This window comes from Giraffa tippelskirchi, chromosome 11 (assembly GCF_054371585.1).
Source record: "Giraffa tippelskirchi isolate mGirTip1 chromosome 11, T2T-mGirTip1v1.2.pri, whole genome shotgun sequence".
Classification (NCBI taxonomy): domain Eukaryota; kingdom Metazoa; phylum Chordata; class Mammalia; order Artiodactyla; family Giraffidae; genus Giraffa; species Giraffa tippelskirchi.
The window spans coordinates 143,624,104-143,642,870 of NC_137285.1; the positions used below are offsets into that span (position 1 = coordinate 143,624,104).

The following is an 18,767-nucleotide window of genomic DNA, read 5'->3' on the forward strand; positions in this document are numbered from 1 at the left end:
GTAACTATGGACCGTTTTCAGTCTTTTTTTTTAATTCGTTTATTTATTTATTTAACTTTACAATATTGTATTTGTTTTGCCATGCATTGACATGAATCCACCACGGGTGTACATGTTTTCCCCTTCCAGAAGCCCCCTTCCACCTCCCTCCCCATCCCATCCCTCCGGGTCATCCCGGTGTACCAGCCCCGAGCACCCTGTATCATGCATTGAACCTGGACTGGCGATTCGTTTCACATATGATAATTTACATGCTTCCATGTCATTCTCCCATATCATCCCGCCCTCACCCTCTCCCATAGAGTCCATAATACTGTTCTATTTATCTGTGATTCTTTTGATGTCTTGCATACAGGGTTAACACGTTTTCAGTCTTTAAAGTTAATTGCTTTGGATTATTTTCCAAAAGGTAGATAAATTATTAGAGAGTGATTAAATCTGCAGATTAGCCCATGGTATCGTTTTCACAAGAAGGACTGTGATTGACAGATATTGACAGACACCCTCAGAGGATTCCAGTTGTCTGTAATGTAACTGAAGGGGAGGACATCATAACAGTTTCAACAAAACTCTACAGACCAGAAGCATTGGCTGTGCTGTTAAGGCATGCAGTCCTAGTTCCACAGAGGCACCAGTAGCCTGAGATATTGTCTGGTTGTGATGGAGATCCTGGCAGATCCATTGAATCTCTCATTTATCCTTTCAAAAGGGTTTTCAAAAAATCCTTTGGTTTCTCAGCCCTGTATTTTTAATACACAATCTACAGAAAAGTTGCAAGAAGAATACAGCAAGCACTCCTCTACCTTTCATCAGGATTCACCAGTTGTTAACATTTTGCCCTGTCTCACTTTATCATTATAATTTAGTGGGACTATTTGGGACTTAGAGGCATTGTAACAATTCACCCTTGAAGATTTCAGCATGAAGCTTCTGAGAAGTAGAACGTTCACTCTTGTAACCACAGTCCAGCAATCACACATGGGATAGGAAGTTTAACTTGACACCATGCTAGTGTACAGTACACACGCACATGCGAGTTTCCCCGTTACCCCGATAATGTCTTTTATAGAGCGTTTTGTATTCCATAATCCATTTAAAGATTATGCATTGCATCTAGATGTCATATTTCTTGACTAGGAGAGTTCGCTAGAGCCCCTCCTCGCACCGCCCCAGCTTTTTTGCCTTTTTTCTTTTATAACAGTGGCATTTTGGAAAAAATCCAGGCCAGTTGTTTTGTAGGTTACTCAGTTTGGATTTTTCTGACTGTTTCCTCGTGATTGTGTGCCTGTGTACTCAGTTGCTCAGTTCCTCATGATTCGGTTCAAATTAAATTTTTTTAGCAGGAATGCTGCACAGGTGATAAACATTTTTTAGCAGGAATGTTACACAGGTGATACTGTATTCTTTTGAGTTTATCTTATCAGGAGCCACAAGAAGTCCATTCGTTCCTTTATTGATTATGTTGAGATAAATCACTTATTAAGATGCTCTCTACCATAATTTTCCATTATAAAAGTACCTTTTCCCCCTTTGTAATTAATGAGGAATCTGTGGGATGATACTTTGTATGCATACTTCATTTCTCAACAATCTTCCACCCCAGCATCTGTTGCTGATTTTTACCTGAATTAGTTATTGCTAGGGTAGTTTAAAAATGGTGATTTTTAAATGGTATCTTTTCTTTTACAATTATATTAGATCCATTTTTCTATAGTTAGGATCTTTTCCTCATTCTTCCTCTCCCCATTAATTAAAAAAAAAAAAGAACTCTTGGTATATATTCGTGGGTTTTTTATAGTGTTTTTTATAAGAGATTAATTCAGCAAGTTATTACCAATCTTAATTATTTTTTATAAAAAGATGTTCCGTATCTTCTCATTTGCTATACCACTTTTTACTTAATAAAAGCTGACTTTAGGATTTAGGACTGGAAAATTAGTTTACTAAATCATTTATAGTTCAGAGCACATAATTTATTCTCATTTATATACCATCTGTAGTAGTTCACTAAAAATTCTGTGTATATCAGTGTTTTTTCCTCTGCCCCTATATTTATGGGTCTCTGGGGGTAGAAACCATGTTCCTATAAATCTTATTCATTCTGTGCAGTACTTATACACAGCACTGGGGAAATACACAGAAGGTATTCCTCAGGAAATTCTTTATTAAGTCACCCAATTAACTATCTTAGTTTGCCTTTGTAGTCCATAAAGTATAGTATTTAAATAAAAACTTTAAAGTTGATTCTATTTTTATGAATTCCCAACATTTTAACTGTAGTTTCCTTTGCCAGTTCTACAGAATTCATGTATCCAGTCTAAGACAAAAACTTTTAAAGCTAATTTTTAAATTAAAGAAGTAATAGATACTTATGATTAAAAAAATTAAATATGGGCAGGTACAAAATAAAAGTCTTCCTTTTTCTAAAACCCATTGACTTTTATACGCTAGCTTGACTGAGAAAGATAATTCTTTGGGGAATCTTTTTGTAAAGTCTTCATTTTGGTTTTCCCATGCATTACACTCGGGGGTGTATTTGTTTTTTAACTTGAATTATCATATGGGTCAGATTTTCTTAAAATGAGACTGTATCTAATTTACGTTTTAAGGTGAAACACACAGATGTGATTCAGCTGTTCGGTATCTTCTTTTATTGTTTCAGTTAGCAAAGCGTGGAATGAAGATTGTCCTTATCAGCAGATCACAGGACAAACTGAACCAAGTTTCCAGTGAGATAAGTAAGTTCTCACATCACCCTTCCCCTTATAATCGTAAAAGGAGTACAGGTAGTCTACATTTAATGTTTTCAAGCAGATATCTAGCATTAACGTATTTATTTATGGTTCAGAAAGCTTCTTTTTTTTCTTTTCTTTTTTTTTTGCTGTTAATGGGATGTTTCAAAAGTGGATCAGTTTTTTCAAATTAATATAGTACCATTATAAGTTGCTTAAAATGTATTTTACTGACCCATTTAGGTTCTTTTGTGAAGAATTAGATTCTCTGATTATGTTCTCCTTAAACATCTGCGTTCCTTTTCTGTTGCTCCTTTTAAGTCTTCTAACATTTTTTTTACTCTTTGACTTCAATATCTTTATTTACTGGCCATGCCGTGTGGCCCGTGGGACCTTAGTTCCCCAGCCAGGGATGGAACCTGCACGCCTGCAGTGGAAACGCAGAGTCTTAACCACTGGACACCAGAGAAGTCCCTGACATCATTGTCTTTAAACGTATATCATATATGACTGGGGAAAAATGCCGAAGGGTAGCATATATACATGTGAGAGAGAAACTATTTTGGACTTTTTTCTTAGACAGCTGTGCTTGAGACCTGAATTATAATACGGCAAAAACTCTTCAACTGACATCTCGTTAACCAACCAGATGGTTAAACCAATGCTATGCGTTTCCTTGGTAAAATGTATTAACTCATGTTCCTAATATGCTCTTTGTGGCTGGTAGGCTTCTCAGCATGATGCCTGTGTACTTCTATTCCTATGGGTCTAATGGTTTACCTGTTAACAGTCAGTTTTATTTGTTTTCAGACTTACTTACGCCGGGTGCATTTGTTATTAAGCATTCTGTACACTGATGAATTGTTAGTGTAAAAGGGAGAGGACGATAACTAAGTTGAATGCTCTGAAAAAAAGTGAGAAAAGCAAGTTCTTTTAGAAATTGGCTGTCAACTTAGGGGAAAACAAGAAAAATGCAAGATATTGGGGAAAAAACGGTTTGGACTGTTTCATATGTGTTGAAGTTTTTACTGCATTTTATAAGAACTGAAACTGCAATTATAGATAATGCGTTATGGGTGTGGGGGTGTTGTATATGTAAGAAAGACTAGAATTCCAGACAGCAGATCCAAATTCAGATAAAAACTTGGTCCTCTACACAGAGGATTGGTGAATGAATTATACTTACTCATGGTGTCAGTTAAAATGGTTATAATGTGTGCTTATCATTTTCTAGAATTCCTTGCTTTAACTGACTTCTCTGAGTATCCAGCTAAAAAACTGCCCTAATTCATTCAGAAGAGAAAGAATTTCTACTGTATTTTTCTGTTTTCCCAGCTTTATTGAGATATAATTGACATATAACATTATGTAAGTTTGTATATACCATATTATTATTAACATTGCTATCTACTACTAACATTTATATAGTATGTTATTGTTTATTTATTCTCTCACATGTATCATCTTTGATCCTTCAAGCAACCTTATGAGGTGTAGATTTTGTTATTATTTCTACTCAGATCATAGTTGGTCCTGTTGGACAGATTACACATTGAGACACTTTAGGTGAAAAACAGATCTTTGTAATATAAAGCATATTAAATTTTTTTTAAAGCCCTGTTGAGGGAGGGCACAGATCCTTGCAAAAGTGAGGTATCCAGTAAGTCTTTGGTATTTAAGGATTTTAACTTTCAAAGTTTCAACTGTGTAAATGCAACCTTGAAGATCTAAGACATACAGTATCTTGCAGTTTTGCTGAGGTATGAATTTGAATTAAGGAGCGCTCCTATGACACTAAGGAGTCTGAGGTATTTACTTAATGTAATAGGTGATGTTAACGTATTGCCTGGATCTTAGTACTGTTTCTTACTTAGTTACTTGTAGTTAAATGTGTGTAATAAGTCTTACAGTGATAAAAATATTGTGTGTATGTTTGTGGGGAGTGTATGTAAAACTGACTGTTAGTGAAAGCACTTAGTAGTTGATAGAAATAAAGGTTCATAGGCTGAAAATAGAAGCATTTGATTAAATGGAACATTGAATTTTGAAATGCTGTACTATGAATGAATCCACCCCCTATTTGATACAGAAGCAAGAAAAGCTTCCTCATGACACTCACAGCAAGTGCTCCAGGCTGTACAAAAATTGCCCCATGAGTCAGAAGATAGACTCTAATGGCATTTGAGAATTTTGTTAACTTGTGATATGGGGTGACACATGACTGTGGGCAGAAATGTGATTCTGGAAAAAGACAGATCCTGTTCAAACATTTTTCATGCAGAAACAGATGGTGAAGGCACTGAAATGACCTTTATTACGAGGAAAAAAATTTTTTTTAGTTGTTGAAAATTTTGAAAAATATTTTTCTGGGCATAATATAAATTTACTAGGAGAGGTGATATCAGCAAACCAGGTCATCTGTTCTAGGCTGAAAAAATAAATACACAGAGGAGATTTATAAGTTTGTACAAGTTTTTAACTCAGATTCTGTGAGGGGATCATGTTTTCCTGAACGTATGTATTCCAGAAGAAGGAAAGACCAGAATTTAATGTTGGTAAAGACAGACTGACTCTGTTTGTGCCTTCAGCAAATCTTTATTGAATATCTGTGTAGCAGGTACTATGTTAGGCAGTCAAGATACAATAGTGAACAAGATATATGTAGTCATTGCTCTCGTGGAATGATATGTAAGTGGAGGATACAGAAAAAAAAATAGGAAAAAAATAGTAAAACCAAAAAAAGACAAATAATTGCAATTTATAGTAAGTACCATGAAGGAAATAAATAAGGAGCTGGAGAAAGAAAATAGGGAGTTCTTATATTGTAGCAACACAGTGAATTTTATGACTGGCAGACTAATAAAGGGCTACACTAATGACCTCTTGCCCATATAATAAGCAAGTTGGTGCTTTAGTGAAGAGATATCTGCTGGGCCCTCTTGGGGATGTGATGATGGAGGGATTGTGTGTGCACATTGCCATGATAGATCCACTCCAACATTTCTACTTCCTTAAACCTTTGGGTTCTTGACTCTACATTATGCCATGAGAAGTTGTAGCCTCTGTAGCTCAGATGGTAAAGAATCTGCCTGCCATGCAGGAGACCAGGGTTTGATCCCTGGGTTGGGAAGATCCCCTGGAGAAGGGAATGGCAACCCACTCTAGTATTCTTGCCTGGAGAATCCCATGGACAGAGGAACCTGGCGGGCTACAGTTCATGGGATCACAAAAGAGATGGACATAACTGAGTGACCAACACTACTACTACTACTACTATTTTATTAGCTGAGCTATTTAAAATCCTAAAAGATAATGCCGTTAAAGTGCTGCCCTCAGTATATCAGCAAATTTGGAAAGCTCAGCAGTGGCCACAGGACTGGAAAAGGTCAGTTTTCATTCCAATCCCAAAGAAGGGCAATGCCAAAGAATGTTCAGACTCCATATAATTGTGCTCATTTCACATGCTAGCAAGGTAATGCTCAAATCCTTTAAGCTAGGCTTCAGCAGTACATGAACTGAGAATTTCCAGATGTACAAGCAGGGTTTCTAAGAGACAGAAGAACCAGAGATCAAATTGCCAACTTTCCTTGGATCATGGAGAAAGCAAGGGAGTTCCAGAAAAACATCTCCTCTGCTTCATTGACTGCGAGAAAGCCTTTGACTGTGTGCATCATAACAAACTGTGGAATCTTCTTAATGAAATGGGACTATCAGACCATCTTACCTATCTCTTTAGAAACCTGTATGCAGGACAAGAAGCAACAGTTAGAACCTTACATGGTACAACTGACTGGTTCAAAACTGGAAGAGGAGTATGACAAGGCTGTATGTTGTCACCCTGCTTATTTAACTTCTATGCAGAGCACATCATGTGAAATGCCAGGCTGGATGAATCACAAGCTGGAATCAAGATTACTGGGAGAAATGTCAGTAACCTCAGATATGTAGATGATATCACTCTAAAGGCAGAAAGTAAAGAGGAACTAAAGAGCCTCTTGATGAGGGTGAAAGAAGAGAGTGAAAAAGCTGTCTTAACACTCAACACTCAAAAAACTAAGATCATGGCATCAGATCCCTTCACTTCATGGCAAATAGAAGGGGAAAAATTGGAAACAGTGACAGATTTTATTTTCTTGGGCTCTAAAATCACTGCAGACAGTGACTGCAGCCTTGAAATTAAAAGATGCTTGCTCTTTGGGAGGAAAGCCATGACAAACCGAGACAGCATATTAAAAAGCAGAGACATCACTTTGCCGACAAAAGTCCATATAGTCAAAGCTATGGTTTTTCCAGTGGTCATGTATGGATGTGAGAGTTGGACCATAAAGAAGGCTGAGCGCCAAAGAAGTGATGCTTTTGAATTGTGGTGTTGGAGAAGACTCTTGAGGATCCTTTGGACGGCAAGATTAAACCAGTCAATCCTAAAGGAAATCATCCCTGAATATTCATTGGAAGGACTGATGCTGAAGCTGAAGCTCCAGTACTTTGGCTACCTGATGCCAAGAGCTGACTAACTGGAAAAGAAGATTGAAGGCAGGAGGAGAAGAGGGCAACAGAGGATGAGATGGTTGGATGGCATCACTGACTTGATGGACATGAGTTTGAGCAAACTCCGGGAGAGAGTGGAGGACAGCGGAGCCTGGCGTGCTGCAGTTCACGTGATAGCAAAAAGTTGGATACAACTTAGCAACTGAACAACAACAGCAATCTTATTAAATGTCGACCATCATGGAGTCAAAGTTAACTCTTGGAGCTCTTTCCAGCTGTAGAAACTAACCTTTAAATCCTAAATCTTTCACAAGTGATTCATGTAATCGATCCCTGGGTTGGGACAATCCCCTGGAGAAGGGAATGGCTACCCACTCCAGTGTTCTTGCCTGGGAAACCCCATGGACAGAGGAGCCTAGTGGACTATAGTCCATGGTGTTGCAAGAGTCGGACATGACTTAGCGCCTAAACCACCACCAATCTGGTGTTATATTTTGTTTTCCTTAGTCTAATACTCATAGAATCTATTCACACCCAGATTTTTCCAGATGTCTTACCGATACATTTTTCCAGATCTCTACCAACACATATCAGATCTATACCAATTGTATAAAAAAAAACTCGACAGTTATTTTTGTGTATAAGTTCTTACTTCATGGATTAAACTTTGTACTTGTGCTCCCAGAGAATTTCAGTATCTAACCCTGTTGTGGCTGGTGATAAGGGATGTTCTGGGTGGTAATAAGGCCTCCTCAGCTAGGTCTTGAGTAGAAGAGGCATTTCATTGCAAATGAATGACCATTATATTTATGGTGAGGTTTTTACAGGATTTTCAAGCCAGAGAAAGCTAATCTCTTCAGAAACAAGAGAGCAAGCTATTTCTGTTTCCTGGTAGGGCAAGCTCAGAGTAGCATTGCAGGGGCAGTGTGTGTGTCAAGATTCTTTAGCCTCAACAGAGTCCACCCAGATATCCTCATCTCCAGGCTCAGGGTCTCACTCTTTCTCATCCTGCTTCACTTTCATCCGTGAAATGTGGTGAGTCTGTGAAATTCAACTTTTGTTGTAATTCTGTAAATGACACACTCAAATCTGGGATTTGAGTGAAGTGAGCTCTGTGGCTATAAGACATAAAAGTTTTTACTGGGGTTGCCATAGAAATTCTCTGCATCCAGATCATAAATGTGATCTTGAAAGCTCAAAGACCCAAACTTGTCATTTTCTTTCTATTAGAACCCCAGTGTATTCAGAAGAAGCCACATACCGCAGTCTTTGTTTTTTTATTGAAGTTATAGTTGATGGATGATATTATATGTTAGAGGTACAGAGTACAGTGATTTGCAAGTTTTAAAGGTTATACTCCATTTATAGTTATTATACAATGCCGTCTGTATTCTTCGTGTTGTACAATATATCCTTGTAGCTCATTTTATATATAGTAGTTTGTATATCTTTATACCCTACCGCTGTATTGCCCCTTCCCTCTTCTGTCTTCCCACTGATAACCATTAGTTTGTTCTCTTTATCTGTCTTGTTCTTTTTTGTTATATTCACTAGTTTGTTGTATTTTTTAGGCTCCACATATAAATGATATCAAATAGTATTTTCTCTCTCTGATTTATTTCCCTTAGCATAATATCCTCCAAGTCCATGCATGTTGCTCTATGTAGCAAATTTTCATTATTTTTTATGGCTAACTAGTGTTTGTGTGTATGTGTGTGTGTATACTCCCTCTTTGTCCATTCATCTGTTGATAGACACTTAAGTTGCTTCTGTGTCTTGACAGTTGTAAATAATGCTCTTGTGAACATTGGGGTACATGTATATTTTCAAATTGATTTTTTTTTTTTCCTGATATATACCCAGGAATGGAATTGCTGGGTCATAACGTAGTTCTGTTTTCAGTGTTTTGAGAATCCTCTATTCTGTTTTCCGCAGTGACTGTACCAATTTACATTCCCACCAATAGTTGAGGAGTGTTCCCTCTTCACATCATCACCAACATTTGATATTTGTGTTCTTTTTGACGATCACCATTCTGACAGTTGTGAGATGTTGTCTCCTTCTGGTTTTGATTTGCTTTTCCAGTCTTTGTAGTCATCATTTCTTCCAAACTGAAATGTCTGTGTCAAGGAGCTGCTTGGTTTCTTAAGGCACTTCTTCAGTAGATACTTGAACGATGGGCAACCATCATTAATAGTGATGCTGCTGCATGAAATCAAGCCAACGTAAAGTCTCTTGAGGTCTGTATTTTGGGCTTCCACTCCTGACACCAGTTTCTGTACAAGTCAGAGTTCAGTCAGGAAACAGAAGTCAAGCAAGTTTGTTTAACGAGGCTGACTTGTCTCTCTTCCTGCTCATGCTCAGTCGTGTCCGACTCTTGTGACCCCATGGACTGTAGCCCACCAGGCTCCTCTGTCCATGGGATTTCCCAGGCAGGAATACTGGAGTGGGTTGCTATTTCCTCCTCCAGGGAATCTTCCCGACCCAGGGATCGAACCCATGTCTCCTGCGTTTCCTGCATTACAGGTGGATTCTTTACTGCTGAGCCATCGGGGAAGCCCTCTCTCTCCAGCTTTTAAACTCACTCCAGTGGGTAAACTCATCCTTCTTTCTTCCCTGTCTCACTGGAGGAGAAGACAGGAAAGGAGGAGACTGAGAAAGAAACCAAGTGGAGAGAAACAGGGCCCCTCTTACCATCTCTCTCTACTGTTATTATGTAAATTTGGGGATTCTGTGCCTTGAGATGTAATTGCTTGTGTACGTGGAGGACAGCCTACTCATCAAAGCTCTTCAGAAAAAAATTTAAAAGGATTATATATAATATTGTGGGGGACTAAATGTTTCTCCAGCAGTGGTTAAATGCTTTCCCAGGATTGACTGCTTTGATGAAATTACAGTTCTTTGTAAGGATACCTGTCACTTGTTGAATTAAGACAAGCTGAAAGTCATCACACATATAATAAGCTTATTTTATTATCATTGTTAGCCAGGATTATGAATATATTAAGTATTTTTATTGATTTTGATTTGTCAAAGGAAAAAAACTCCTGGATAATTTTCAGACTCTGAGTTGAGTTGTGCTTTACTTGCAGTAAAGCACAGTGCAAGAGAGGCTGGCTTTCAGAGCAACTTAATGGTTCATAGAATATAGAGAAGGAAATGTTAATAGTTCATATTATTATGTGGCAATCGATAATTCTCATTGCATACAATTTAATCAACTTTGATTTCAAAAACACACATTTCTGTCTTTGATTAAAGAAAGTGCAGTCGCTCAGTTGTGTCCAACTCATGGCGACCCCATGGACTATAGCTTGCCAGGCTCCTTCTGTTCATGGGACTTTCCAGGCAAAAATACTGGAGTGGGTTGCCATTCCCGTCTCCAGGGGATCTTTCCAACCAAAGGATTGAACCTGGGTCTCCCGAATTGCAGGCAGACTCCTTACCATCTGAGTCACCACAAATATGATGTCTCTTTTGTGTGACTTATGTCAGGGTGAAAACCTTTAGGATGGCCCCAAAATTTCATGACTTTATTTCTTCAAATGTAAAGCTTTTGAAAACTTACTGGTAAATCTTACTGTAAATAGTCGACAGAGGAATAGGTTAAGGTGAACAATATCAGTTTTACTTTTAGTCTTTACCTATGATCACATCTGTGCAGTTAAAGTGCAGATTTAACTCAACATGTTGGATCCATGTTTTTTTGATGTGCCATCAATATTGTTAAAATGGAGCTTTACTGTATTTAGCTTTTTCATCTATGTAAGGAATATGAAACATTATTGAACACATAAAGATCTTTTTGTTTTATCTTTAATAAAGCTAGAACCATATGATTGTAGGAATAGAGTTAATCTCATGTATCCCCTAGAGTCATATATCTCTTTTATCACTTCTGTAGTACCAAAAATATCTTTATTGCTCTTTGAGTTCACCGATTTCAAGGTCATGAGCCATCAGAAACCAAGAAGACCATCCGGTATGCCTCTACCGATTTTGCCTATTTGTAAGATCATAATACCTATGCTCTTACTCCAAGTTCCCCAAATAACTCAGTGTTGTTGGCCTTCAGAAAGTGACATTCTGTGCTCCCCATAAGACTCCCTTCAAGTCATAGAGGAGGTACCAGGATGGTTTACTGGCAGGTCTTTGAAGCTTTGTTTCCCCATATGGGAGTGTAATCCTTGTTCCTTACTTGTGGGTTTGTTATGCCTAGTTAAGTGAGATGTACTGTTAAATGAAACATTTCTGGCATGGTGATATTTATAAATTTGTTTTAATCTAATTTATATCCTGGTAGGAGAAAGGTAGATTCCTACTGAGCCTATACAAATAATTACATCACCATGTAAAGTAAAAGGACTCAGGACTTCACTAGTGGCCCAGTGACTGGGACTCCATCATGCTCCCAAGGCAGGGGACCTGGGATCGATGCCTGGTCAGGGAGCTGGATCCCACATGCAGCAACTAGTGACCCATGTTCCACAATGAAGATAGAAGATCCTGCTTGTTGCAACCAAATAAATAAATATTTTTTTAAAAAAAGAACTCAGTAAAGACATGTTATGTAATACTTGACCATTGTTCCGATTAGGTTTGCAGACAAGGCCAATGAGTATGTGTTGTATTTTCTATATGATTTCCATCTTTAAATTGACCTAACAAATTATTAGTTTATAGTCAAGTTACTATTGCCACATAACAAGCTATGCAAACTTACCAGAGTAAAATAGCCATTTGAGATGCTCACAAATTTTGTGGGTCAGGAATTTTGCCAAGACTCAGGGAACAGTTCTTTTACCCATCAGGGCATTATTGAGGTCACTCAGTGATAACTCAGTGGGTGGTTGTCTGGTCTGGAAGATCTGAGATGGCTTCTCACACTTTGCTGCTGTGGCAGGATTTGGCTGAAGACTAGACACAGCTGGGACTGTTGACTTTAGTGCCTCCATGTAGCTTCTCCAGCATGTTCATCTCACGGTAGCTGGACTTCTTACATGGTAGCTACCTTTCCCCAGAGTGCATGTCCTGAGAGAACTAGGCAGAAGCTGATGTCTTTTTGGTGGCCTACTCTCATAATTCATGTGGTGTTACTTTTGCTGTACTGTGTTGGTCAAAGCGATGGTGGGCCGTCTCAGATTCAACCGAAGAGGAAAATATACCACGTCTTGATGGGGGAGTGATGTGGTAACTTTGGAGAACATGTGGGAAGGGAGATATTTTTTGAAAATAAAATGTTGATTTGGAAAATATAGTCTGCCACATTTTATAAGCTATATGAAGATTTCTCGGAGAATGTTTTTTTTTTTTTCTGAATCCAGAGAGCTTGGTCAGAGCAATATATCATTCTAAGAGTGTTTCATTTCAGTATGCCCAAGTATAGCCAGACACCGTGAGAATTAGTGAGAAAGGGAGAAAGAGGTTTTGTCAAAACCAATTAAATTTCCCTCATGGGTTCCATTCAGTCTTGCAAAATTAATTCTTTTTCCGTTGGATCTTGGGTTAGCAGCCTGGTTTTACAAGGTGTCTGATTTTCGAATAAAAGAGTCTTATAAATACTGACTTAGGTCCCTGATACATTCTAAGAGTCTACTCTTGATGGTGCTGTGGGTCACTGGACAGGAAGTCTGACCCATGAGTCCATAATAGTCAAGGGTACTAATATAGGCCCTTATCAAGGCTTTATTGTTTGACTGTTTCATCCTAGAGACCCAGTTTTCTCACCTCCAGCTTATGGCCTGGCCTTTCGGCGTTTTTGAAGGAAAAGTAGAAAACACCTGTTAATAAGACTGATGGTCTCTGGTTAATTTATTACAGCAGTTAACAGCGTCAGAATGGAATCCCCTATTGGAGTATAATATACAGCCACTTAATGATTCAGCCAGTGATTATCCTGAGGGCACGAGCCTTATGATGGACACTAAAGACATTGATAAATAACTCTCCTGGGACCTTTGTAAAGTGTGTTTTAAACCTGCCACCAATTAACAAGAGTATTTAATATTTAGAAATCATATTGTTTGCATTGCTGTGCCAGTCCTTTTCATAAGATCTTGAATATGTTCTGTCTACCCTGAAAAATGTACAAGTGTTGAGCCATACTCATTATTAGTTACTTCATGGATCTGCCCATATTATGGGTTTGGTAAACAGGGCAACTCTTATTTAGAGTTAAGCTAAATTAAAGATACAGAGTATACACTTATATATCTAGTTCTTCCTAATAGCCCCCTTGCTCAGATGCCCAGTGGCTATGTGGGAAACAGCAGAGATAGTTTGGATATAAAATATATCTTAAATAATTTTATTATTTTTAATTTGAGGCTTATGTTTACACAGGCAGTATCATAAAGAGTTGCCAGGAGACTAGTGATTACAGCAAAACATAAGCATAAGTCGTAGGTGCCCAAGACAAGAAATGATTATTGTCCTGGTTTGGAGTGACAGTAATTCAAATAAAGCATAGCTGCAAGAAATAGTAATTATTGTGAAATCTAGCCTTCTCAGAAGCAAGAAACTTTTGTTAAAAAAAATGTTTCAAGGGCACAACAAAAGTCAACACAAAAACTCAAAAAGTTAACTGGTTGTTTGGAAGTGAGAGTGTTCTGGATAGATAAGGAACCTGGCCAGGTTAGGAACTGAAGGCACAGAATGGCTTGTTTTTAGAGTCTTCTTATTAAGAGAAGATTATATTATCAAAGATCAAGTTTCTTTGCAACAACTGGTTTCTAATGGCTTAATTCATAAGCTTTCTTTGTAGACTTTAATATATTTTATAAGCCCATTTATATATAGGTATGTGTGTGTATACATATATATTTAGATGACAGATTAACACTTTCACCTGTAACTCAGAACGTGTTAACTGTATTCTCTTAGTATAAGATGATGCACATAACCACACTGAACTTGATATCCTAATCAGAGTTTTCTTTAGGAATTTTAGTATTCAGAAATTGGCCAGTTAACCAAACATTCCTCATTATTGAACTCACCATGATACTAGTATAGTATCCTAAGACCAATTAAGAGTTTTAGAGGTTTATTTTCAATGACATTACAGAGCAGTACAATCATTTTTGACACCAGGTTTGTCAGAGATGGCGTTTAAAAGTTGTACACAGGAGACAGGAAGAGTGATTAAGATAAGATGATTTGCCACATTGTCTGTAACTTAGAAGAGCTAATAACTCTTTAACAAAGACATCAATTTTCATGACTTTAAATTCATGACTTTCAATTGTATGTGTGGAAACAGTGATAATACATCTAACTGGTAAAACCTGGGTAGAAAATTTAAAATCTAAAAGAATGAAATGTTACAGTGCATTATTTTTTGTACTGTGATATAATCAGAAAGAAGACATATTTAAAAAACCAGTTCTAATTTGGCCAAGTATTTACCTTAATTAGAGGTTTATGGAGAAGTTGGGTTCTTACCAATTATTAAAAATATTTCAAAAGTTTATATTAGTAAAATTTTAAATAACTATTAGTTGCTAGTCGAATGTCTGTTTGACTTTTTAAACTGTCACTGCTTGCTGCTGCTGCTGCTGCGTCGCTTCAGTTGTGTCCGACTCTGTGCGACCCCATGGACGACAGCCCACCAGGCCCCTCCATCCCTGGGATTCTCCAGGCAAGAATACTGGAGTGGGTTGCCATTTCCTTCTCCAATGCATGCATGCATGCTAAGTCGCTTCAGTCGTGTCCGACTCTGCGACCCTATGGACAGCAGCCCACCAGGCTCCTCTGTCCACGGGATTCTCTAGGCAAGAATACTGGAGTGGGTTGCCATTTCCTTCTCCATCACTGCTTGAGCTGATCATTTCTTTGAGAATGATTTTTCTGAAATCCTCAGCATATTTAAAGCATTAGAAGTGTTGTCCTTGTTTGTTAATTTTTGAGTTTTCTCAGATTTAAATGAGCAGTTATTAGTCAGAAAAGAACAGGTGTTTTGAGATTTAAAACTGTTGCTTGATAGTATTGTTCTTTGCACTGAAATCCACTGTGTCCAACTTTATTTTGATTAGTGTTAGCATGATATATCTTCTTCTGTCTTTATTATAAGTTAGTCTATATGCACTTTATATTTAGAATGGGTTTCTTATAGACAGCATAGGTTTAGTCTTGTTTTTATCCCATTGGTGATTTCTGCTGTTGAATTGGTATGCTCAGACCATTACATTTAGTGTTATTTTGATATAATTGAGTTGAAATTTACCATATATTTCCTTGAATTTTTCCCATCTGTTCATTTGCTTTTTTGTTATTTTTTTTTCCTGCCTGGCTTCCCTGGTGGCTCAGAGGTTAAAGCGTCTGCTTCCAATGCGGGAGACCAGGGTCCGATCCCTGGGTCAGGGAAGATCCCCTGGAGAAGGAAATGGCAAACCACTCCAGTATTCTTGCCTAGAGAATCCCATGGACGGAGGAGCCTGGTAGGCTACAGTCCACGGGGTCGCAAAGAGTCGGACGCGACTGAGCGACTTCCCTTTCCCTTTCCTGCCTGATTTTGGATTAATAGCCTGGTTTTTATTATTCCATATCATTTTCTTCCTTAGCTTATTGACTGTACATCTTTTTCCGTTTGTTTTTAGTGATTGCTTTTGATTTTGCAGGGTGCATTAACTTATCACAGTGTCCTACTTCATGTGTAGCATATGAACCTGAGGATCCTATACTTCCCTTCCATACATTCTGTTCCTCTGTGTATTATAGGCTGTGTAACACAGTACTTTTGCCTTAGTCAAATGTATTTTAAAGAGAATTAAATTTATTTTTAAAGTATTTTATATTTACACACATTATCATTCCTGATGCTCTTCATCCCTTCACGTAAATAGATTGCAATCAGGACTTTTTTCTCTTTTCTGTGTAAAAGATGTCCTTTAACATTCTTTTATAGTGTTGGTTTGCTGGTGACATTCTTTTTGTGTATCTGAAAAAAATCTTTTACTTTTGAAATATATTTTCCCTGGGTATAAAATTTTAAGTTGACAGGTTCTTTCTTCCCCCCAGTACTTTAACTATTTGTTTCACTGTTTGCAGGGTTTCTGACAAGAAGTCTGCTGTCACTCTTTTGGCCATTAGTTCATCAGATATCCTTTCTACCCCTCACTCTTCTCCTAGGACTTCAGTGATAGTATGTTAAACTGACTGAAGTTGTCCCTCAAGTCACTGACAGTGTGCTCTTGCATCTTTCTTTTCAATGTCTTTTCTCTTTGTATTTCATTTTGGATGGTGTCTCTTGCTTTATCTTTACATTTACTAACCTTTTTTCTGCAGTATCTAACCTGCTGTTAATCCTCTTAGTGTATATATTTTTTAATCCAGAAATTGTGTTTTTCTCTCTATATAAAAATTTAGATCTGTTTAAATATCTTCCTTACCTCTTTTTAAAATACTCACCCTCTAATTTCTAGAACGTGAAGAGCTCTCTCTCTTGAGAGAACAATACTGGTTTGAACTGCTCAGTGCGTGCTCCGTGATCTGTAGACGCATACCTGCAGACGTGGAGTGCTGCCCGTGAAGTTACATGCGGATTTTCACCTGCGTAGGGGGGTCAGTGCCCTGACTTCGAGTTGTTGAGGATCCACTATATATATATCTTTCTTGCCGTTGTTCTCACTCCCTTTTTCTCTTCACTCTGCTAATTCTACACACTCTGTGTTTCCCAAGTGCTCAAGTCTTGTTTCCTCAGCTCAAAGGACACTGCTGGTACCTATGTGAGTTCTCTCTTCATTCCAGTCCAGGAAACCTAACTGGGCAGTAAGCTAGGGCAACCATAAGGGTCACCTTATTTATTTCCCTTTTATTAGGTATTCCTCTCCTGAACTGCCTGTTGTCCAGTGTCTAAAAACCATTGTTTCATATATTTTATCATTTTTCTTTAAAGTGGCGGAGTAAAGTGGTTTTTGTTACACCATCATGGCTATAAGCAGAAGATCCCCTCCCCATTTCCCCCTACCATTATAGATTTCCTGGTAAGCATAATTACTATCTTTGCAGATGTCTAAAAATGTTTGATCTGCATTAAACTGAAGAGAAAAAAGGACTCAGTTCTTTTGCAAATGTTTGCACAGGGCCTGGCATGACTTAAGGGAGGGAATGCGTCCACTTGGCAAGTATTGTTTTGTTGGCTGAAGAGTCATCATGAAACCTCATCGTATTCTTAATATTGCACAGAAAGATGCTTTTGACATTTAGCTGATGTTCCAATTATGGCACAAGTGTTTTTCTAAGCTAATGCAGGATCATGTTCTAAAGCTGTCCAACTAAACAATTTCACCAAATGTAGCTGATTTCAACTTCATTACTGTTTGTTACCAATCGTTTACTCCAGCAGAGAACAACATCTGTAATATGGGTGGATATTTTGTTAGAAATGTAGCATACCTACCAATTAGTTGGCTCCGCCAAATTAGCATGTGCTGGTCTGCATCTCCAATGAAGGCAGCTGCTTGAATGTTGCTATTCTACAGCTGGCACTAGGCATGTGGGCGTGTGCTGCACCATGGCCAGACACTAGCTATACCTCTTAATTAAAATATTTGCTTATGTTGGTGTGATTTCTTTAAAACAGTAAGTGGTCTTTCCAGTTGTGTTATTGATGGTTCCATGACTTTTGTATGAAACAGTTTTCTTGGTTAGGGAAATGTGGGACCAAGGTGTTCTGAAATGGCTCCCATTTAAATAGATAATTGGTGTTTCTCCTCCCACTTCTAAATTGTTAGTTGTTGTTTTAAGTGGATAATTGTAATTTGGGGTACAGCCTTCAGCTTTAATAAAAGAATTTGTAGAAAGGCATATTCTTTAAAACATAAAGTTCAGTAGCCTTGTATAGGGATTGCTTTCTTTTTCATCACAGAGAGAAAGTATTTTTGAAAGCTTTATAGAAAAGGTTCATTTTATCTTGATTTTTCTGGCAAGTGAAGTTCTATGTTTTCTTGTCAATTATCTATTGTTTTAATAATCTCTTTATACCATCAGTTATTAAATGTATAATTTATATTATATGCTGATCTTTAAAATAACTACAAATCCAATTTAGATAATCTACTGCTGTATCTAATACTGGAATCAAAAGAGAAGATGAGTCCATTAAAACTGACAGGAAATTTCATAAATTTTGAATTACTTTATTCCTTTGTTATTAAAAAACAATAGAATTAATATTTTATAACATCAGTGTACTAGTAATAGAATATTGCTATAGAGTCAGCTTTTATTATGCATTCATTCTGTTTAATGCTATAGAGATGTATAAGATCTAAAATGCAATCACTTTTCAGTAACTGATTAAAATATTAAGCCACAAATATATTCACTTTTGTGGAATACATAGAATCATGTTTAGGTATGTCTGGTTTGAAAAGCACACTCCACATTCTTTTAAAAGGGCATCTCTGTTTAGGAACCACTGATGGGTTAAAACCCTCATTTTATTAATATGGAAACCAAGTCTGAGAAGCCAAGTCATAGCTAATTAATGGCAGAGGTGGACAGGGCTCAGATCTTTGGCTTCTTGCACTGTACTTTCCATTACCT

The 18,767-nt window shown here is 37.6% G+C and overlaps 1 protein-coding gene across 7 annotated transcripts in view; it reads left to right on the forward strand.

Annotated features, from left to right (window-relative positions):
• Positions 1–18,767, forward strand: part of HSD17B12 (hydroxysteroid 17-beta dehydrogenase 12) — a 162,317-nt gene that overhangs the window by 55,928 nt on the left and 87,622 nt on the right. For all 7 annotated transcript variants that reach the window (XR_014069645.1, XR_014069646.1, XR_014069647.1 and 4 more), the window contains one exon: positions 2,663–2,738. Coding sequence is in view for 2 of the 7 variants with exons in the window: in XM_081544991.1 (XP_081401117.1) it covers positions 2,663–2,738 (76 nt within the window). In the remaining 5 variants the exon portion in view is untranslated. The remainder of the gene's footprint in view (positions 1–2,662; positions 2,739–18,767) is intronic.